The 23002-nt window shown below is 52.7% G+C and overlaps 1 protein-coding gene across 1 annotated transcript in view; it reads left to right on the top strand.

The window, feature by feature from the left end:
• NPHP4 (nephronophthisis 4) overlaps positions 1-4946 on the top strand; it is a 23548-nt gene extending 18602 nt beyond the window's left edge. The window contains exons 21-28 of the mRNA XM_017743988.1: positions 3-27; positions 123-279; positions 598-683; positions 1756-1841; positions 1923-2094; positions 2659-2838; positions 3651-3794; positions 3960-4946. Coding sequence (XP_017599477.1) covers positions 3-27; positions 123-279; positions 598-683; positions 1756-1841; positions 1923-2094; positions 2659-2838; positions 3651-3794; positions 3960-4100 — 991 coding nt within the window. The 3' untranslated portion in view covers positions 4101-4946. The remainder of the gene's footprint in view (positions 1-2; positions 28-122; positions 280-597; positions 684-1755; positions 1842-1922; positions 2095-2658; positions 2839-3650; positions 3795-3959) is intronic.
• Positions 4947-23002: the final 18056 nt, after the last annotated feature.

The following is a 23002-nucleotide window of genomic DNA, read 5'->3' as shown; positions in this document are numbered from 1 at the left end:
GGGGCCAAGCAGACAAAGCTCATCCAGGTTAGGGAGCCAGGTGAAACAGTGCTTGAGGGGCTGCATGGGAGGAGCAGAATCACTGGAAAACCCCATCCCTCTCCCGCTGGCCCCCGGGACAGGTCTCCTTCCAGGTGAGCGGGGGGAAGCCCATTGCGCTCCTGCGGGTGAAGGTGGAGCCGCAGCCCCATGTGGTGGACCAGACCTTCCGCTTCTACCACCCAGAGCTCACTTTCCTGAAGAAAACCATTCGGCTGCCTCCCTGGCACACCCTCCCTGGTGAGTCCATGACATGTCTGGCAGGGTTTGGGGTCTTCCCTGTTAGTCATCGTCTGTGGTTCATGGAGCCTTTCTGGAGGCACAGCAGCATTCAGGGAGTATATTGCTGCTTCCTCACCCCTTCATGGCCCTGGGCTCCTCACTTGCTCTCCTTCCATCTTTCTCCGTTAACTTCAACCCAAATTCCCTGCACCTGCACACCCGTGTGGTTTGCTGGCAGTCCAGCAGGAGGGGTTCTGTGTGCAGCTGTGTGGGGTGCAGAGGAGAGGCACAGGCAGAGGAAAAGCTGAAGGTGGTTCCCTCGGTCCCTGTCCACAGGCACGCCGGTGGGGGTGCCAGGCGGGCAGCCCGAGATGTTTGTTCGCTGCAGCGACCCTGACATCATTTGTGAAACCAAATCCTTGGTATGTTACACTTCGCCATCGCTGTTCTTCGCGTCCTTCTCCTGCAGTTTATTTTGGTTGGCAGAGAGCTGCCGATGTGGGTGCAACCACAGAGCTGTGTACCAGCCCGTGGCACTGACACAGTGGCAGCGATGAAGCTGGAATTGCTTTTTATTCCCAATTAAAAGGAGCTGCATTGTTTTGGCGGGGGAGGCTGAGCATTGCCCCTTATCGCATCATGCAGCAGCCTGTGCTCGCTTGTTCTTTTGAGCAAGTACCAGATGATTCAGATGCTGGGGAAAAGCAGCCTTTTGTTGGGCTGGGATAGACCTTCCTGCTGCTCAGGGTATCCGCAGCTGCCGGCAGCGTGTGGTGGGACGGTGTGTCCTTGGGGTGCACAGCAAAGCCTGTCCCTGCTGAAGGACGCTGAGGCAGTGGGGCAGCTCCGCTGTGCTCGCTTGTTCTTTTGAGCAAGTACCAGATGATTCAGATGCTGGGGAAAAGCAGCCTTTTGTTGGGCTGGGATAGACCTTCCTGCTGCTCAGGGTATCCGCAGCTGCCGGCAGCGTGTGGTGGGACGGTGTGTCCTTGGGGTGCACAGCAAAGCCTGTCCCTGCTGAAGGATGCTGGGGCAGTGGGGCAGCTCCATGCCCAGCCCTGCACCATCCCGCTCTCTCCCTGAGCAGAAGGTTCTCCTGGGCTGGCTCCACAGCAGGAGGGGATGGAAGGGAAAAATAGGCTTGGGCATGTCCATGCAAATGGCGACAAGGGATAGTTGCTAATTGCTGTTGCGGAAATGCGTTAGTATGGTAATTGGGTTAGGGCTTGTTAGAAAACTTGCAGAAAATTTGCCAAAATTTGATTACAGATACAGACCTGGAATGTGATAGTCATTTGTATCCTCTTTTGTAATTAAAAATACTGGGGGAGCTCAGCCAAGCTGTATAATAACTTAATAACATAGTTTAACGAGGTGCTGAAAGCATCTGCTTTCATAAGGGAGTTGGTGGTGGTTTCCCCATTAAGGGGAAGACACTTTTGGGGTCCTCATTAGCTGGTCAACTGCTGGGACAATGCTCTGGTGTCTATGCAGGGGCCTGGCGAGCCACAGGACATCTTCCTCAAAGTAGCTGGAGGACCAAGCCCGCAGATCAAAAAGTTCTTTGTTGCTATTTATACGTAAGTAGCAGGACCCCAAAAGGGTGGGGAACGTTGACTCCCGTGGTGTGTGGCGAGCCCTGTCCGTCTGTCCGTGCGCAGGGACACCTGGCTGGCAGCGCCTGTCCAGATCTGGCAGTTCTACCTGCACTCGCTGCAGCGCCTGGACGTCGCCTGCACGGCCGGGCAGCTCACCCGCCTCTCCCTGCTGCTGCGCGGCACCGCGGCCCCGCGGAGGGTGCAGGCCTTCACCTCCCACCCCCAGGAGCTGGAGGTAACCCTTGTGGCGGGGGGGGGGCTGGCTGGCCTGGGCCAGCCCAGAGAAACCCCCTCCAGAAAGCAAAAGGCAACCCACTCGGAGTTGTGAACAACTGAGAACCGTAAAGCATTTGTGATAATTATCTTTTGATTAGAGCTGTCATGTGTAGGATCATTGGCGCGAAACCCCGGAGGGCAAATTATCTGCGTTAATGAGACTGTCTGAAGACTCACAATTTCTTTAGAATTTGTTCGTCCGTAATTGGAAATGTGAATAATAAAAAGGGAGAAAACCTCCATTGCTGTCCCGTAAGGGAAAGGCAAAGGCTCCTCAGGCAAAGCCTATGTGGGGGAACCCCTGGGCTGGGGAGGCCCTGGCTGTTCCCAAGTGGCTCTTGTCCTTCCTGACACAAATTAGTCCCAGAGTATTCCTGGGGATGGGAGGGACGGGATTCAATAGTGGTGGAGTAGGGGTACAGGCTTTTAAGAGCATTTTGGTCTAATTGATGCTCCAAGCTGGACTTTTCAGGGCTGGGATCAGCTGTTGTGGGTGGCTGTACCTCCAGGTGTCGTTCCACAGGTGGATCCAAACGGTGCCTTCCTCCTCCCTGCCAATGGCATCCAGGACCTGTACATCGGTGTGAGGCCACGGCGGGCTGGCAGCAAGTTCATCTACCTCAACCTGGTGGATGTGGAGTCCCACCAGCTGGTGTCCTCCTGGCTGCTCTGCCTGTCCTGCAGGCAGCCTCTCATCTCCAAGGTACGGCAGCTCTCGCGACTGAGAAACGTGGTGATGGCGCCGGATCAGTGGTCTCAGTTCAGCCAATAACCTGGGGCCATCTTCTGCTTCTTCCTCTCTTTCCATCTGTGGTTTTTTTGGCACTTGCCACCATAAACACACATTTAGCCCTTGGGATATTTGACTAATCTCACTGAAGCCCCTGGTAAAATGTCTTTTAGGCTGTTTTGGAGGCAGCCCCATGCTGAGGAGCGGCAGCTCGGAAGTATTCCCGGTTGTGAAATTAGAGCTGCAGCATGCTGCTTTCGATTAGCGCTGTGCTGGCGGAGGCCTTGCCTCAAAGACAGAAAATTAGTTTTCCTGGCTAATGTGTTCCTTCTAAAAATGTTTTCCTGAACCCCTTGGTACTGGGAAAGGTTCAGATTGGCATTTGCACTGCTACCCCATTGTCCTGCCACATGCTGCTTGTGCTGTGGGGTGTTAAGAGAATCACAGAGTAGTTGGGGTTGGAAGGTGCTGTTCAGGGTCATCAAGTCCATCTAGTTATCTGAGGGAGCACCACAACTCTCCCTGGGAATGAGAAGGAGCTGGCTAGTCTCCACTGCTCTGCCAGCCCTTTGTCCTTCACACTCGTAATTAATTGTTGCTGCTTTTGATCAAGGGTGGGTTCTTTCTGCTGGCTGGCAGAGCAGATGTGAGGTGTGGGAGGGGAGGGAAGGGAAGGCAGCGTGTGGGAGGCAATTCTCTGTGGTGGGTTTGGGGGAGTGCCCGTTGTGGCTGCTGCCCACCTTGCCATCTGTGCCGCCTTGCCACAGCCCCTGCTTGCCCCACAGGCCTTTGAGATCTCGCTGCCCGCGGGAGGTGGGAGAGGCTGCAACAAGCGCATCACCTACACCAACCCCTACCCCTCACCCCGGCTCTACTTCTTATGCACCAACCGCCCCGACCTGCTGCAGTTCAAGGAGGACTCCTTCGAGGTACGTCCTGCTGCCAACACTCCCCCCTCTTCAGGCCCCTCATCTGGCCAGACCAGGCGATGCTGGGTGGGTGCCCGGCACGAGGGCCACCCTGGCCTGGGGAGAGTGGGCACCTGAAGGGCCCTGGCCAGGTGCTGCCACCTCCTCCGGCCCTCTCTCCCACAGGTGGCCGGAGGGGAGGTGTACACCATTGGCCTGCGCTTCGCCCCGAGCCCGACCGTGGGGGAGGAGGAGATCCTGATTCACATCAACGACCACGAGGACAAGAATGAGGAGACCTTCTGCGTGAAGGTCCTGTACCAGTGAGGCTGCCTGCCTGCCACTGCAAAGCTGCTGGTTCCTGCGCCAGCCCAGCGGCTTCGTCAGCACCGCCTTGGGGGTACCCGTGTCTGTCTGAGCGTGGTCATGACCCCCAGCCCCTCACTGTCACCTTGCCAGGCCGGGAGGTCTCTCTGTCACTGGGGTCCCTGGGCACTGCTGTGAGTGCTGGTGGTGCCGAGCGGCTCCATCCGCCCCAATCGAGACGAGTGGATGTGTTTGTTACGGCACTTTGTGACTGCAGGATCTGTATTTTTGTTAAGTGTGACGATATTTTAGGCACCTTGAATCTTTTTTTAACTTAAAAAGTTTGCAGATTTGATTCTGCGGAATATTTTTAAAGTATATTTTGTATTCTACAGAGAGTTTTGTACACACTAAGGCAGTTCTATGGGATTTTTGATACTTCTTACTCATCCTTGAACCATAAAAATTGCTGTACGTAACTGTCAGAGTGTGGCAGCATTTTCTTCTCGGGGAGGTGGAAATCCTCAGCATCCTTGTCCTGTGGAGATGAGTGCTGAAGGTCCCCTGTGTCACCCCCATCCCCTGGAGCATCCTGGGGGTCAGGGCAGGGACTGTAAATGGGACTGGGAGGGAAGAGCAGCCCACCAGCTCTGGAAATGCTGCCTCACTCTCCACAGGCTTGAGGCTGGTGAATTAGTGGCCCCGATGAAGTCGGGTGCCGAGTTCCTCTGCCTCCCTTGAACTGATGGGAAATGACAGCTCATATTTTAGAACTGATTATACTGTCTGCAGCACAGAGAGGCCCTGGAGTTGGGTTATTAAAGTAGATTAGCTGAATAATTTTTATTACATTTTCACACAACGATATTTCTTGAGGCTTATGAATGAGCTGGTGCTGTACCTGCAGCACAGGCAGCTCGAGTGGTGAATGATGTGCCAACGTTCAGGGGATGCCAGCACAGGGACTCGAGCTGAGCTGGTGCTTGAATGGTGCTGCCTGCTGCCCTGCAGCACACATCTGTGGCCCAAGAGCTACAGAACTGTCATTAAGAAAAGTTGATAAAACTTTTCCTGTAGGAAATACAAATGCCTTGTGTCCCAGCTGCTTGGCATTATGGCCATGGCCCTTGGAATTGCTGCTGCTGCTGCCTCTCAAACTCACAATGAGCGTGGGGGCAGCTTCCTGGGTTCCCACTTGTTAATAAAGTCATCCCTGCTGATGACAATGAACTCGAGCACCCGTGCCTGGCATGCAGCTTGGTGTGCTCTTCCCATTTGCATTCATGTCAGGAAGGAAACTGGATTCCAGTAATGACGGAATTAATTTGCTCTAAAAATCTCGGTTTGTGTCTCATCACCGAGGTGTACAGAGAGGGAAGGATTGAGAAGCCCTTGCCATGGGTTCAGTAATTTTCTGTGGTGTTGTCCCTCTTGGAGTAGATGCAAATGAGACCTTTTGGGGACTGGAGTGTCACTGCCTTGGCAAAGGCATTGGTGGAATGGCACCAGAGGAATAAGGAGAGCAGGGAGACCTGGCCCCCAGCACCTGGGCTAGGGAGGGGCAACTAAAAAATGGCAACTAGTAATGAGAAAATAAGGTAAAAAGAAAAGTAAAACCAACATAGGAGTTGGGGGCGAAGCTCCCTGCAGCAGCTGAAGGCCCTTTGGGAAACCAGCTCTCAGGCTGCCTGAGCCTCAGCAGGGTTTGCCGCCAGCCCAAACTTTTAAACCCAGCTTGTTTTCCCCATTATGAGAAGGAAATTGCGACTGCCTGAGAACCCTCTAATTAAACAAAGCCTCACCATAATATTTGCTGGGAGCTTGCCAGCCCTGTAATATGACATTACCGGGCATCTTTATTAGCTGAAATGAGTATTTAGCGCCTCTGCCAAACTGAAAGCTGATTGGGACGCGTGGAAGCAGCACAGCAGCATCCAGCAAAGGCTCCTGTGACCTGCTGGAGAGGCAGCATCACCCTGAGGGGCTTCCCACTAAGACAAACCCTCTCTTGGTTATTTCCATGTCACCAAAATGAATATGACATTACCGGGCATCTTTATTAGCTGAAATGAGTATTTAGCGCCTCTGCCAAACTGAAAGCTGATTGGGACGCGTGGAAGCAGCACAGCAGCATCCAGCAAAGGCTCCTGTGACCTGCTGGAGAGGCAGCATCACCCTGAGGGGCTTCCCACTAAGACAAACCCTCTCTTGGTTATTTCCATGTCACCCAAATCCAGCCCAGCAGCCCCAGCGTGGGAGTTTGGGAGGTTTATTCCCCGTTTCTCCCACTTGTCTCTCTGAAAGCACATCACCGACTTGATAAAACCTGATTTAATGGTTACAAAACCCAGAGATAAAGCTGCTCTTAATGGATTTCTTTAAGATCAAGGCTGTCAAATAGGAGGCTCAGAATCCTTTCTACGGTGAGAGCGACTATATTAAGTGCACTCAATCACGCCCAGGCGAAGGTTCCCTAAGCGAGACGCTGGCTGGAGGAAATGCATTTTATTAGCGTCTCCGGAGAAAGGAGTCAGGCAGGAGGGATGAGGAGCCTCCGAGCTGCAGTGGCTGTGCTCCCATTCAGCCACAATGGATGGGGTGTGGAGGACTTTGCAAAGCACATCCTCACTCCCTGGTTGGTCCCGCAGGGAGGAGGGTGATGGGCACCTTGTTGACATTGCAGGATGGTGACATTGTATGGCTGTGGCCTCTGCCCGGGACAGGAGCTGGCCTGGGGGAGAACTCCCAGGGAAGGATGCTCAGCTGGGGATGCTGCTCAAAACCACACCTCAATATCCACCCAATGGAGCTCAGCTCCTGCAGGGTCTGTGGAGAGTGGGGCATCCAAGGGGGGGGTGATGCTCAAAGGCTTTTGGGGGTGTCAGATGGGACTCACCCCAACTGAAGGGAGGGGTGAAGGAAGGAGCCTTGTCAGCTCTGGGCAGACCAAAGCTTAAAACACAGATTAGTTTTTCATAACAATTCGCAGCTCCATAATGAGAAATTTGCAGCAGTTCTAAACTGCCAGTTGCTTTTAAATCATTTCCCGTCTTTCTGTCTCAGGCTTGACATTTGATGATGAATTGAGTCTCCGTGTTCATTTACCCCACTGATTTACTGTACGGAGGTGGGAAACTGCAGTCACCTTAGTGAAGGTCAACATGGAGCATTTGCCTGTAATTTCCAAATACTATTAAGGTTTTTAAATAAACCGTGTGGGTGCTGTAGGCAACAAAGGCCCCTTTGGCAAGGCTGATGCTGCAGTGGATCCTGCTGGGTGGTGAGAAAGGGTTTGTGGGAGCAAGAGTGGATCACTTGGCTCGTCAGCATAAGGGTACATCAGAGTGCACCCCAAATTCATGCTTAGAGAGCACTTGATTTTAGGGGCACAGCGATCTGGGCACTGACAGCTGCTCCTCACCTCCCAGCCCAGATTAGCATCGGGTTCTCATCCTGCTTTCCCCTGGCTCGCCGAACCCCGCACTCGTCCCTGGGAAGGTGGAGGGAGCTGCCCCATGGCTTCCCCAGAGACGCTGGCCTTGTCTCCTGCTGCAGGACCTGGTTGTTTGCGGCTGTGAATCTGTTTGGCAGGTGTGAGCAGAGCGGGCTGTGCCAAGAGGTTCGGCTGCGCAAATGTCACACAGATCTTATCTCAGGGGAAACATCCTTCAGTAATTACAGTAAATGAAAAGTCCTGGAATCAAAGCCTTGGAGGCTCCAGTCTTCTGTTTATCTCCAAAATATGAAGTATGTGTGGAGGGAGCTGGGAGATGGTGCCGGTGGATGCAGTCCCTGCGGCGTGGGGATGGTGTCAGGGTTTGCCTTCGCCCAGGGTGCAGGCAGGAGGATGCTCTGAGCTCTGCCTGCATCAGCCATCTGCCCCCTTGCTGCAAATTAATGAGCAAATTCAGAAAAAAAAAAAAGAAAAACTCTCTACATGGATAATTTGTGCCCAGAAAAGGGGCCAAATGAATTAAATAAATCCTTTGCTGCTACGCTGGTCCCATTTGACTCCCTGCCTTTCACAGCAACTTTTCAATCCTAATGGTATCAGATACCCTTTTGGCACCCATTTTCAGAGCTGCATCCCCCCCCCTGCTGCTCCTTAATGCAGCTCATCTCCTGTCTATGGCTCCCAGGGCCTCCGCCAAATCAGCACTTCAAATTAAAGTCTTCCCCACCGCTCCCTGGTTTCCATGGAGATCCGAGTGGATGCTCCCTTCCTTCTTCCTCTTGAGCCGATGGAGAAGCCCCTCCTGGGGATGGCCCTCGAGGGGTCTGGGAGTGTCCGAGCATCCACTGGTAGCTTCAGTCCTGGTGTGGTGGTCACCCTGTCCCAGTGCCCCACTCCACAGTGGAGCATCCCACACATGCCAGGAACAGGTTCCCAGTAAAAGTTTTCCTCCCATGTTGGAACTGATCCCACCTGACTCCCCAGGGAGCTTGGCCAGCAGAAAATCTTCTCTGGTGGGAATCAGCCCTACAGCTGGACAGAGGACCAGGCTGGTTTATTTGTGGCATCTTCATCTAAACTACGAGTAGACTTTGGTAGTCTGCACACAGATTTCCCAAGCACTGCCTGGAGCTGTTTGGCCAAGGCTGCTCCAGCAGTGGGAATGGTGGTGGGAATGCCCTTGCACGTGGAAGTGAGTGGGCAAATAGCTGCAAGATCAAGATACCACAGTAATTATGGAACAAAATTGTTATTAATGTACTAATTTACCTGGGAGCCAGGCTGTATGTAATTACACTCTGGGATCATGATAAGGTTAATGCATTTACCTTTCTAGGTATTTATAGGCACTTGGGATTGTTCTCTCTGTGAAAACCACATGTGCATGTTCCTGGCCATGTGGGTCTGGCAGCCGAAGGGGGCATGGGGAGGTTTGTTGCTCTTTGCTAATATTGCTCAGAGGGGGATTTGGGACAGCAACAACCCTGGCTGTGTGGCCCTGGGGAATCCCAGGGGACGCTCACCAGAGGGGGTGTGTTCAGCTGCTTCCTGGAGCCTCTTCGATCACGGCCAAACGAATTTTCTGTGATGTGTATATCTGAGGGAAACTGTCCTGGGGGCCACCAGCATCTGGCATTCGGCTGTCTGGAAATCCTCCCAACCTTCGGGCTCAGCAGTGCTGCAGCAGCCATCCAGGCTGGCAGAGGGACCAGCAAAGCTGACCTGTTTGTGCTTAGCAAATCAGAACTTTACAAACACCTCAGAAACTTTCCAATACTGGCAAAAAGCCTCTGCCTGTGAGGATGCTGTTCCCCACACCAGGTCCATGTGTGTCCTTTGGCAGTCGCTGCTCAAGCTGCTGTGGACACGGGTGCCCCAGAAATGCCAGGCTGGAGCAGGGCTGCTCACCCGCACGGCACTGGGTGGGGGAGCCCAGGGGCTGCTGCCACAGTGCTGGGCATTGCTCTGGCACGGGTGTGAATAAGGAACAAGCAGGGCAGGACCAGACAGACCTCAAAGTCCCCCTCCTCAGGGATGTTCTGGCTTCTCCCCAGCGCCTCGGGAGCTCCCTGCCCTGCTCCAGCCCACCTTTATTAATGTCACACTGGGAAATGTCAGCAGGGTTTGTTGAGCATCCCACGGCACTAAGCGCTCCCGGCTGCACCGGCTGCCGAGCCCGTGCACGTGGAGCTGCTCGCTCGCAGGCCAGCCGTGCACGGCCACCGAGTGTCACCGGGGATATTTCTGCTGGTGTCACATGGGGAGGACAGCAGCAAGATGCGGAAGGTCAGCACAGCCCTAAAAATATACCTCTGCCTGCGCACAGCTGCATTTTCGGCTTCTTCAATGTCCAACACACACACTGCTAGTGAAAGGCCGGAGAGGCCAGGGCACGAGTGAGGGAAAGGTTTAATAAGGTTATGGGAGGCCTTGAGGACCCCTTGGCTTGGCCTTTTGCTGATTTACAGGGAAATAATGTGTGAGTGGCTCAGGGGAACCCAAGGCTCCCTCTGCACTGCAGACCTCTGCAGCAGGGAGGTCAGAAAGAGAATTGCTGGAGAGGAGCAAGTGAAGCCCAGCAACACCCCAAATATTTCTCCAGAAATCAATGCAAAGGTTCATTCCTCTCTTTAGAGAAGAAGGGGAAGGGGTAAAAGGGGTGGGAAAGGGAAAGGAAAAGGGAACGAGAAAGGAAAGGGGAAAGGGAGAGGAAGGAGAAAGGGAAGGGTGTTCTGGGCTGCCTGTGAGGCCTGTTTAATCGCATCATGTAAACTCGTTCTTACAACAAACGTAAGTTTGAATTATGTGTGTTATTTTTGCAGACTGTTTGCACATGGCTGAATTTCATGATGACAGAAGTGACTTACTGCACAGGGTTATGCAAATGAAGTACTTAATTAAGTAGGAGTCAGACAAAATAAATTACAGCTCCACCAAATTGCCCTCTGTTCTTCCTCTGAGTCCAGCTTGCTTCCAAGTGATTGGCTCCTGACTGAAAAACTTCCTGGGAGGACGGTGCTGCTTTCCCACCTTTGCTTGAGAGGAGGATGAAAGGAGGCATCCCCATCCTTGGAGCATCCCCCAGAGACATCCCCATCCCCATCCCCATCCCCATCCCATCCCATCCCATCCCATCCCAACCCCACCAGCACGATGCTCTGCCACGCCACCTGCCACTCTCCTTCCTGCAGCCCCATTAATCACCCTCGAGGGCTCCTCGTACATTATCAGGCCCAGATGTTTCCTGCTGTTTGCTACAAATGTTAATTATCTCCTAATTACTTCTAAGTAGAGGCTGGGGTGGCAGAGAGCAGGGAGAGAGCCAGCCAAGGGCATTTACAGCCCAGGGCAGTGGGACATGGACCGACAGCTGCTTCTGGCAGAGAGTTTGTTGGAATTCCTTATTATTCCCCCCAATTCCCAATACTTATTGACAAGTTACCTGGGCAGTGCCCCAGGATGGAGATGCCCTGTGGGGATGCAGGATGTGAGGGTGTGGAGCCTTCTCTGCCTCTCAAAGCCCCAGCCATGGGCACTTTTGTCAGCCTGCAGCATCTGGGTGCTGGTGGTGGCCACAGGATGTACTCCTGGGTCTTCATGGCTGGCTGCAGGGATGGAAAGCTGTTGGGCTCAGATGTTGTTGGAAAGCACCTTTGAAGGTGGGGAATGGCTTCTTTGGGGGAATTGCAGCCCAAATTCAGCTATCTGTGACCCCATGCAGTTCCTGCCATCCAGCATGTCCCCAAACTGTCCCTAGTGCCACACCATCTCACCACGGCCATTGTGTCCGTGCCACTGCTGTGGCCCACGTGGGGACTGGGCAGGGCATCACTGGGATGGCCCCTGCAGACTGGAAAAGCCTCAGCCCGTCCGGTGGAATGCTGCCAGCTTGGGCAACACGGGGCAAAAACAATTTGAAAAACCCCAACTCAAGCCCAACAGAGAGAATGGGAAAACAACTTTGTGGAAGGTTTATTTTTAGCTGTCTCCAGTGCAAAAAACAATTAAAGAAAGTGTCAAACCCCACTCCCGAATGTGAAGAGCTGGAAGCCAAATGTCACCCAGCTTTGATCCCCTTGGAGGCAGCAATGCTGCTATCAGTTTAGAAGCATTAATTTGCATATTCATGTCCCCTAATTTGCTCTTCGGGAGCTGGAGTCTAGCAGCTAATGAAGAAAGTCTTCCTGTGCGTGCAGAGGAAACCTGGAGTCTGTCACAGACGCGCTGGGAAAAATAATCAGACATAAGTAAGTGTCCATCCCAAGGGAAAGGTTGTCCAAACCAAAACACTTGGCCAAGACCAAACTCCCTTTCCTGCATGTCCACGGGGTGGGGTGAAGGGGCCACCAAGTCCCCAGTGCCAGGATGTGCCCTAATGCAGGTAATGTTGGGAGGGATGCTGGGGAGGGCATGATGAGGGGAATGTTGAGGGGGCTGGAGACCTGCTTCCCTGTACAGCAACAATTGAACCATGGAATGGGTTGGTTTTAGGGAGTACTGGGCACCCAGGGACCTGCCAGGACCGTCAGGAGCCGCGTCAGGAGCCAAAGGGCTGCTGGTGGCAGCTGGCCAAGCAGGCAGCATTATCAGCCACACTGCCAAGTGATGCGTCCCTTCTGCTCACCCTTAATTCAATTTCTTTCAGCAACACAATAGCTCAGTTTTATGTCTGCCATTCATCAAGAATTAAACTTATTGCCATCATTGTTGGCAGAGTATTGATTCTGAGATGGCACTGAGGCTTGCAGGAGGCGGCAACTGCTCCGCATCTGCAGGATGCCCGCTCCTCATCCCACAAATGGGAACACATGGAACCCCCCATCCCTGTATCTGCTGGAACTAAAGGGATGTGCAGGGATCCGGTGTGACCACGGGATGTCATGTGAGTTTTCTGTGGCTCTGGAAGGTCAGCACTGAGGAGGGGGCTGGGCTCAGGGACTGAGTGGCCAGGAGCATCACTCTCTGTCACCCACCACTGTTGGAGCAGAGTCACAGTTATCTCAGGACAAGTCTTGGATCATGCAATGCCCTTTATTCCTTGTGGGGCCTGGAGAGCTCCTTCTATCTGCTCTGCTGAGGGCTGCAATTACAGCTTTGTTGTCAGTAGCAGATAAAGAGGAGGTTGTCAAAACCCAGGTTAAGGCTGCTGCCCCTGGCAGGAGCCGTACGGAGAGGGGGAGTTCCTGGAGGGAAGATGTGCCCCTGCTTTGGCCAGAGCTGGACTGTCAAAACGACCATGCCAGCTCAGCACTGTGTGCCAAGCAATGGGGCTGGAAAAAAGCAAACCTGAGCACTGCTTCCTGGGGAAAGCATGGAATCATGGAATTCCGGAATGTTTTGTGTAGGGAGACACCTTAAAAATCATCCAGTTCCATGCCCCTGGCATGGGCAGGGACACCTTCCAATAGACCAAGTTTTTCCAAGTCCCATCCTACCTGGCCTTGACCACTTCCAGGGATGAGTAGACCAGGTAAATACGGTGTGACTCTGAGCTGGGAAAATGCTTCCCAGCATTTTGATGTGTCGCATGGCTCGTTAGCCTCTGGTGCAGTTAACCTCTTGATAGTTTAGCATTACTAATTCCTTTGGTAATTACAGCAATAATAATAATCCCAGGAAGCTTGTTGGGCTGCAGAGCATGTATATGCTGTGCTATTCCATGCAAATTCCCCTTGGGAAGTGTGGCAGTTAATGGGACCTGTCTGCATGGCTGGGAAACTCCTGTGGGATAGTGAGTGCTGCGCTGGTGGGCTGGCAAGGCAGAGCGCTGTGACGGCACTGGGAGCAGAGATGGTTGTTGGTAGCTCCTCTGGTCCTGCCTGCTCCAACTGGGGTTACACTGCTGGACTTTTTCAGGGAAGCTCCTGCCCCAGCTGAATCTCAGATTTCACTGAAAGTTGGGAATTTCAGCCTGAGCTGCAGGACTCGGTTTGAGCGATAACATCAGAGGCGAGCTTGCTGCACTGTGTTATCTGCCTCTCACATCGGCTCCCCCTAAAAAAAAATCACAAGGAAATCACAAAGAAAAAAATCTTCTACATTATTTTCTTTCAGCAAATGCGTTTTAAATAAATTATAGGATTAAAAAAGTTAAAAGTTTAATTGGCTCCCCCATTGGGCGTGATTTCAAAAGGAACATTTATCAGACGCGAGGTTGGGCTGCAGTTTGTCTGTGCTGCTGGAAGATTTTTAATTCGCTCAACTGGAAATGATGAGAAGAGTTGATTAGATGGGAACTGTAATTTATTCCCAGTTGTCAACAGTTCCAGCACCCTCAGGGAGTCTGGAACCTTGGGGCAGCCACAGCAGTTCTGCCCCTCTGGGACTGGTTTGGGGTTAGGAATGTGTTTGTGGTCATGGCTGATGGGGTGGCTCCTTGTTCTCCATGAATCCCTCCCTGTCCAAGAAGCTGGGTGAGGAAGCCTGTCACAACAGGGACATTCCAGGGAGAAGCAGCATCGTGGTCCGAAGCATTCCGGGTTCGGGCTCCCTTCTGGATTGCTCAGCTGCCTCCCAACACATCTGGATTCCGCCATCACTGTGTGCTGGAGGAGCAGCTCCCCAAAAGCCTCTGGTGTCTTTGGCCCCTCAGACAAAGGATGCAGTGCACGGAGCCAAATCCACTTTATTAGCCTTACCGAGGAAGTGAAATCCTTTTCCATAAGGAGTTCTGTATCATTAACAGCAAAATAATCAACTGCTGACAGCCAGGCTGCTCTGGAGAGCAAGCCCACATCCATCCTAGAAACTGGGACATGCCAGCATGGTGATGTCCTCTTTCATCTCCTTTTTCCTTTCCTGCCAGTCCACTGGGGACTCTGTGAACGCTGACAGCAGTGGCAGGCGGCTGTGGAAGAGTTAAGGGTCTGTGTTTTCCACCGCCACTCTTCCTTCTCAGGGAAGACAAATGATTCATTATATTCCCCATCATTTTCGCTGATGCCTGGCTGCCTCCCGTCGAGATGTTGGGTCTGCGCCACGCAAGTCGTTAGCGTGATCCCCAAGAAGAGCCGTGGAGAGCCGTGTTCTCTATTTGTCTGTGGTGGCTCCTGCCAGGGGCAAACCAGCGTGCTCAGTTCTAGTTTTCCTTCAGATCTTCACAAAAATGCCAATGCACAGGGATGTGGCATGAGCATATCATAGCGATGCCCAGCTTTTCCTGGGCAAAGCAGAGGAAACTGTGGCTGCAAGAGGTTTTGTAAGTGGGTGGATGGGGAAGATGCCCCTGCCCACAGTCATGACGGGGACGGTCACAGCCACCTGCTGCCCACACTGAGGGTTTGATGTGGGCACTGCCAGCTTCCAGCCTCCCTGAAGGTAAATATCCAACTCATCTTCTCCTGGGCGGTATTTGCCTCTCAGATCCATGGATGATGGTATTCAATTTAGCCAGAGTCAGGCAGCTGCAGGCAGGGTGGTGCAAACTGCATCCCAGCTGAGTGTCATGCTCCCCACAGCAAGAGGCAGACAGGGATCTGTCAGGAAACCATGGTCTGAGAGCTGGTGGCAGAGCTTTTGGCTAAAATTGCTCCGTTTTCACTCACCAGGGCGACCCACCACTGAACTGCACATAGGACTGTGAGTAGGACTGTGAGTAGGACTGTGAGTAGGACTGCACTCAGGTTGGAGGATGAGAGTGATATTTGTAATGTAGCCTATATCCAAATCCAGAAGTTTTTCAGATGACACAAGGAAGCTTGATTTTGGACCCGAGTCAGACAAGATCATCCAGATTCATGGAAGCTGTGAGCGTCTCCAGCACTGACGGGATCAGCAAGGAACCACTGTGCTGAGTGAGGTCTGGGTGTGAACCATGGGATGATGATGGTCCCAAGCAGTCAGAGTCAAGCTGATGTCCACGAAGATCCAAGACCCAGTGCAGATCCTACAAGCCCATGTGCTTCCCAGCACATTCTGGAGCCCAGCCCTGCCTGGATGGAACACGTTTCTGTCTGGGAGAGGCAGGGCACTAACACAGAGTATCAACAGGACCTGTGAATACATTAAGAGCGATGTGTATTTTAGCTTCTCGCCACAGGGATGTTATTCCTGTTACTGTGTTATTCCTGCTATTGTGTTACTCCTGTTAATATTTTTAACAATCTGCTCCTGCTCAGGGGCACTGGGGCTTGAAGGGAAATGAAAATGGCTTGGCTTAAGGCACTGGGCAGGGAAGTGAAGGTGGCTGGGGCTGCTGGGGCAGAGAGGGAGAAATTAATTATGGAAATTAGGGATACTCTGCCTTGGGCACTGGTGATGACCCTGGTACCAGCTGGGACAGCAGCCCCTCAGCAGGCCCTGGAGCATTTCCCTGAAAGCAGGGCTGGCTGCAAGTGCCAGGGAGGAGCCAGCTCCCTGCATGGCACTCACTGGTTTATTTTGATAGGCAGGAGCCATTCCTGTTCACAGCCGTTTAATGTAATGTGGGAATTGGTAATTTGGGATTGTGGCTGAAATCACTTTTGAATACATAAAACATAAATACAGCAAAAGCAGAGAAATGAGCCATAACTCTCCCTAATGGAGCTCCGGCCTCTCTGCTTTCCATGGCACAGGGAAAAATGGTCCCACTATTTTCGACCATTAATTCTGTCTCGGCCTGAGCCGTGCTGCCCCTGGTTTCCCGAGCACTTTTTACAAAATAATGAGGCTATTTATTAGCAGCAACGAGGCTGCACAGAAAAAGGTGTTGAGATAGTTTCTATAGTAACTCCCTGTGAAAACATTTGGTGCTCAACCGTCCAAAGCTGTTCTGCTGCCCTGACTGCCAGGCGAGCAGAGCTGCCCCAGCTCAGGTCTGACCATGGAACCCTGCGCTCCCCTTTCTTCATCCCTTACAGGACCCATATGACAGGGTCTATGTAAGAGGATGCAGGAGCTGCAGCAGTGTCATTTTGGGGTTTATTTGTCAACATTTCCCTGAGAAACCCCATTGAGCAGGTGGGACAGGAGGTGGGATCCTGCCAGCCTGATGCTGGGTTGCTCAGTAAGGGTACATGTAGCAGCCCCACGGACCGCGTGTCACAGCCCCTGGGGTGAAACCCAGCAGCTCTTCTCTCTCCCTGCAGTGTCTTCTTCTCATCTTCCTCAGCTGTAGGTCACATTTTCACTGGGCATTTAATGTGTATTCTCAACTCCCTCCTCAGAGCAGGAGAGGAGTAGGAGCAGAGTGGGATGGCCTAGTGCAGGCTCGTGAGCATCCTGAAGCTACCCAGGAGCAACAGCCACTCTGGCTCAGAAAGAAGCACTTGGAGCTCAGGCTGCTCTCTGCATCACAGCAGAATTTCCAGGAGTAATTGGATTTGGCCATTCAGTTATTTCCACAAATAACAGAAAACTCAATTGTTCACATTTGCCAGTTGGATGCCACAGGAGCTAAGCACAAATTCCATTGTTCTTAAGCACAGTTCTACAAATGGTTTGTATTGAGTAACACAAACAGTATTACAGTAACTCCCCAGTGCTGCTCAATTTCTGCATTCCAGCACATGGAGCGACCAGGCAGCCCTTTTGAGGGGAGGGTCTGAATACCCACATTTTCATGCCATACAGCTCTGTGTGGGTACTGAATAAATTCCAGGAAAGCAAGGCAAACTGAGGATTAAGAGGAGACTAAATTTACTGAGGAAACAGTTACTCACTTGGCCCTATCTGGCAGCTGGACAAACAGGGCTCGGGAAAGGAGGATAAATCAGTCCCAACCCATCAGTGTGTGCTGGGGGAGAGGAGCATTCTCCAGCCCATGCTCCGATTTGCCAGCATCTCCCATCCCCCGCAAAATCGTTATTAAAGCTGGCAAGCCATCATGAGAAATAAAGATTTATCGTGGCGTAATTTCCCAGGAGGGACAGAGATTAATGCCGAGGAGAGGGGAACCAGCAGCTGTTTTCTGTTTGGGTAGCGGATGAGCTTTTTGCTCCCTGGGGCTCTGTGCTCCTGCCGGGAGCTGGCAGCACTCCAGCCGGGGACACGGCCTCAGGGCTCCATCCCAACCCCGCTGGCATCCAGCCCATCCTGGGGATATATCCCAGGACACCTCTGCCTTTTTTTTCCTAAAATTTCTTAAATTTCCTTCTTTAATTTCACCCTTTCAAGCCATGCAGCCTCTGTCGAGGGGCTCCCCAAGCATCAGCAGGACCCCGCACTGAGCACGGAGCGCAGGAAGAGGAGGAACGTGAGGAAAGCTGCACAGAAGAGGGACAAGGTAGTGCTTTAGTGTCTTTTACAGAGAAAAATATAATCTGTGGACTGAAGAAACTGAGTCATACAGAGACTCTCACAAAAGGCCCCTATTTTTGTTGCTGCTTTGCCTGCATGTGTCACGGGAGGAGGGAAAGGATACGGTAACACACTCTTCAATTTTGGAGGCAAAATTTTCATCATTATCATTTCAATTAAAATTGCTCTTTGAAGCAGTTTGTCTTCAGGCTCAGCCACACGAATCTTTGCTTTCATGAACAGGGAAAACTTGAAAAATAAAAATGACCCTGTTTTATCCAGCCCTGGTTTCAAGGACAGGGCTCATGCTGGAGCACAGTGGCAGGATGGGATGGGATGGAGTGGGATGCAGAGCGTGGTGTTCAGGCTCTGGAAGCATCCCTGGCTTGCTTCAGTGCAGGGAATTGCTCCTGGAGCAAGGGCAATGCTTGCCCCAGCACGATGCTGAGGGAGGTGCACACTGCCCCATCACTTCCCACCGTATGGAGACTTAAATCAAGTGGAGCTGCTGATGCCCCTTTGGATTTGAGCAGTGCCCAGTGTGTGATAGGTCAGCCATAAATTGATAGGAGCCCTGGGGGATGGCAGAAGGATGAGTCCTTGCTGCCAACACTCACCAACCTCTGCTGGGATTCTGGGATGGGCTGTGAACACCTATGAGGCGGGGATTATGCAAGGCTTCCGTAAAAACAACTGATGTTCGACACTAATTTATGGATATACTGAATTATCTAATGCAAATGTGAGTAGGATTTACAAAGAGATATCAGAGAAGCACCTACAATCAAGCCAATCTTCTTTGCAGAAAAGCAGAAGACTGAACATGGAAAAGGAGCCCGGTAATTTATGCATTTGCGTGTCCCATTCCGTCCTCAGGAACGTGGTTACCAGTTCCTGTGCCTGTCCTTCATAACTGCTCCCAATGTCATCTTTTTAATGAAAATTAAGTGCTTTGGTTGTACTCCACAGAAGCTGCGCGGACACGACTCCCAGCAGCGCTGGGAGATGGCAACCTCATTTGAAAGGAAGCAAGTCCCGGGAGGATTCAGCACAGACTCTTCCAAACAACAGACGCCATGGACTTAGAAGGCCTAAAAATATTTCCCCTGCATCTGCTCGAGCCGTTTCATTTCCTCTTCATTTTCTCTAATTTTCTTTGTCTTCAGCTTTAACTGGTTCGATGCATCCTAATTACGAGCACATCTGCCCGCTCCTGTGGCTTTCCGGCTGACCCATGCTGGCATCTGGGCTGGTGAAGAGACGGAGGAGGGATGGACAGCAGGACTCGATCTCTAAGGACCTGTGGACATCCCTCTGGTCCCAGATGCTGTCCAGACATCCCCGAGGAGAGCTTTCTGCATGCCAACTCTCCTGTGCTGTACTCCTGTGCTGCATTGCCCAGCTATTTTCCCACAAGTACAGTCGGTTTCCCAGGAGCAGGTGTGGTCAGGATTGCACTGTCCCAGCTGGTCCTTGCGTCCTGTGAATAGGACTGGGGCTTGCATTTTCGGGTTAGCCATTGCTTAGGAAAATCCTGCATGAATCCAGCACTCAGAAGTCGTTTATTCTGCTGCTAAATTATGACAGTGTTTTTCATCCTGATCTTAAAGAAAATCCATCCTCACATTTGAGGGCTAAAAGCAAATCCCTGGCAAGATTAGGTTAGCCTAGAAAAACTCAGCCCACAAGCAATTACCCAGCACTTCCGAGGTGTTTTGTCTCCGGCATAAGGAAATCAAAATCCCCAACCAACGATTCGTGGGAAGAAGTGGCTCCGGTACGAGAACAAGATGCGTGTTGTGTCCTTTCTTTAATCAAGTTAATGGTCATCATTTTACATGCTAATGTCTCCTCCGTGGTCCATCAGTCGTGCAGCTGCAGCCGCCTGCAATCCGCCGTGTTTTACCTAAGAGACCCAATTACTGCTCGGCTCGGCGCGGGCTGACGCGCAGCATTGCAGAGCAGCCCCTGCCGGCCCCGCGGCCGCACCAGAGCTTCCTCTGGCCTCGCCTGGGCCAGGAGAAACATCCCGAGGGCTTGGGTAGAAAAACAAGGAGGAGAACAGCAGAACAGCTCGTGTTCTGCTTCCCTGGGTTACCCAGGAAGGCTTGGGAATGGCAGGAGGTTGTGGGGCACTGGGGTGCCCTGACCGAGGGGCCAAGCTCACTCTCTGAGGGGTTTTCCCAAAAGCCAGAGTCCGTGCCACTGGTGGCCTGGCCTCGAGCCCCCTGGACCTCTGCCATTCTCATTGCCATCTAGTGGCATGCACTCACAGATGCTTTTATACTTATTTTTTCACCCAATCCAGAATAAATAAAATAACCAAGCCCAAATGTTCCATGTTTTTCCCCATAATCTTTGCGCTTGACGGAGGGGTCTGGGGTGCCCGTGCTGAAGGGTGCAAAGCAGAGGTGGGCAGTAACACAAGGGATGCACCAGTTCTCTGTATTTGTTACCGGGGGATCATTTCCACCTTCACCAAGGGGAGAGGCACCCACCCTCCCATGCGGGTAACCTGCGGCAGACTCGATTGCTGGCTGGAGCATCCTCCCAGACAGCCCCTCCGGCAGGACGAGGGGCAGAGGAGGGGCCGTGCCCCGAAACGCCCAATCCCGTCAGGAGTGGATGGATGCAGCACCCTGACGGCTGCTCGCAATCTCCAAGGGCTGAGAGATAAGGGGGCTGTCAGGGAAAAGCCGGGCCAGAGAGATAAGAGAGCTTATTCCGTTCAATTATTGGGCAGATAAGGAAGCACAGGCAAGCCCGGCTCTCCTGATTCATCCCAGCCAGCCTCAGAGTGCCGGTCCCTTCCCCACGAGCCGTCCCCAGGCGGCTGCGGCGGCACTGGCCGGGGGCTGGGAATGCCCGCTGCAGGCAGAGCCGGCAGCCCCGCTCAGCCCCTCTGGAGATGGTACAAGCTCAGGACTGCTCGGACTCGTATTTCCTTTGAAATATGGCCCTGGCATTTCTCACAACCTTTGCACAAAGGTTAGGAGGGAGTGTGATAAGATTTGCTTGATGACAGGGAGTTGGGGTGTGCTGTCGGCAGGGGTGATGGAGCACTCCCTGGGGAAGCAGTGGCTTGCCTGTGGTTTGGAGGGCTGGTGAAGCGATGCAGTGAAGGAGTGTGGAGCCCCCAGCACAAGACACAACTCCCTCCCAGGAGGGCTGCGGGCAGGAGTCTGCAGCCCCCTGTGCCATTTAGAGGGTGCTCGGAGAGCCATGCATCCAAACAAGGATGGGATGGGTGGCCAGAGTGTGGGGACCAGGACAGGAGAAGTGCAGGATTCAAGGGGGGAAGTGATGCTGGGAAAGACCACTCACACAGGGAAGCAGCACCAGCCTTTGGGGACAAACACCAGTCCCTGACACCTTTCTTGGTGAGGGGAGCAAGCTCTGCCAGAGCCCCCCTTACCTCCCAGGGTGGGCAGGGATGGGCCGGTACCACGGAAGGAGCAGCACTCAGGAAATGGCCTCTCTCTGTGGTTTCACCTGGGTGCCTCTAATTTACTCACACAATTAATTGGAACCGTAAATCTGCAGCTGCAGTTACTGCTCACACAGGACTGGAGATGGATATTAAAGTCTTTCTGCCTCCCTGACTGGTGGCCATCACTGGTTCTGGTGCACACAGGCAAGGACAGAGGCAGACCCTGTCCCTGTCTTGGCTCTTCCTCCCCAGCTGCTGGCTGGTCAAGCTCATTCCTCATGGCACCTTCCCTGTGACACAACCACACATAGATCCCAAAATAGATCCTGTGCTCCCTGGCATTGCCTTCCCTGCAATGGGATGAGTGGTGGGATGGTGATGCAGATTGCAGAAGGAGCCTGTTCAGTATCCCTAGTCCAGGGCTTGGATCAAATTCCTGCCTGGGAAAAAGGCTCAGTCAGCTCTACCTCACTGTCAGCTGCAGGAGTGGAACCAAATGCACCCTGAACTCCCCAATGTGTGGCTGGGCTGATGGGAGGGCAGAGTTGTGGCTGGGCTGGGACAGCTCCGTGCTTTGGGGAAACTTTCTCAGATTTTTAATTATCACAGGCAATGAAGACTTTCAATCTGCCAGGCTCCAGCTGCCACAGCTGGCGCAGCTCCAGCGGCACCGCCGTCCTCTCCGAAGGCAGTGTGGGGATGCTGGGCACGGGTGAGGAGCTCCAGGAGAGGGCTTGTCACCAAAGCCAGTGACAGAACCAAGGTCGTGCTGCCCATGAGGGCACGTCAGCAGCACCCAGAGCTGGGCGAGCAGCTGGGGGCTGCTGGGATTCTCCAAAGAGCTGCTGGGACACCTGCAAGAGGAGTACCTGGAAAATGCCGATGATGTAGTGAAAAGTCAAATGTTTTCCAGAAGGCAGATGAACGAGGAGGAAAACCCAGAGCTGCATTAAACACATCTCAAGGTACAGAGGTGAGAGAGGTGGCTGGGAAATGAGAGCCTGGCTGAGGAGGGGTGGGTACAAAGGAGAGGAAGGTGGAGGGGGTCATTCAGCCAGGTGAGGATGGATAAACAAACTGCCACAGCCCCCAGGGAACCCCCTGGGGACCACGAGGCTCTGGCTGTCCCACAAAGCCATCTGGAGAGCCTCGGAGAAGACGTGGCAGCAGAGAACCAAGCTCTTAATACACAGAAACATCACAAAGTACTCCAGGTCCCACTGCAGCAGCTTTTCTCTTTCCGTGGTGGAAATTTATTCCACAGCTGATATGGGAAAAGCTGATGCAGCCATGGCACGCTCGCAGGGGGACGTCTCCCCACGGCTGCCTTCTGTCTTATCACAAATAAATATTGCTGCAGAACATGGGGGCTCGACCTCATCTGCTGTCCCACAATGTAATTAGTGAGCTCAGATCAACTGGAGCCTGAAAGATGGGATAGAGAAACCGGAGGATCTCACTCAACAAAACAGAAAACAAGGAGCCTCACCCAATGAATGAGCTCTCTCTAAATATAACCAGGGCTGCAAAATTGTGTCAGGGAATAATTCATACGCAGAAATAGCTCTAAAACTAACTGGAAGCGTGAGAGCTGAATAGCGCAAACCCCAAGGAGCCGTAAGGAAACGGCAGAAATTCGGCGGAAGTATGGGAGCAATCCAGGAGCTTCCATGGTTCTAATCCACGGTTAGAAGTATCCCGAGACAGTTCCTGTATGCCCAACCTCCCTTTCTCCCCCTGGGCTCCCTGTGCCGGCAGCACAGAGGTGATTAATTCCCACAGCTCCTGACACCGGCTTGTGCCAGCACCAGCACCCTCAGC

Source organism: Corvus brachyrhynchos, unplaced genomic scaffold, assembly GCF_000691975.1.
Source record: "Corvus brachyrhynchos isolate BGI_N302 unplaced genomic scaffold, ASM69197v1 scaffold68, whole genome shotgun sequence".
NCBI classification, from domain to species: domain Eukaryota; kingdom Metazoa; phylum Chordata; class Aves; order Passeriformes; family Corvidae; genus Corvus; species Corvus brachyrhynchos.
Note: the sequence above shows the minus strand (reverse complement) of the source record. Positions and strands in the feature narration are given on the sequence as shown.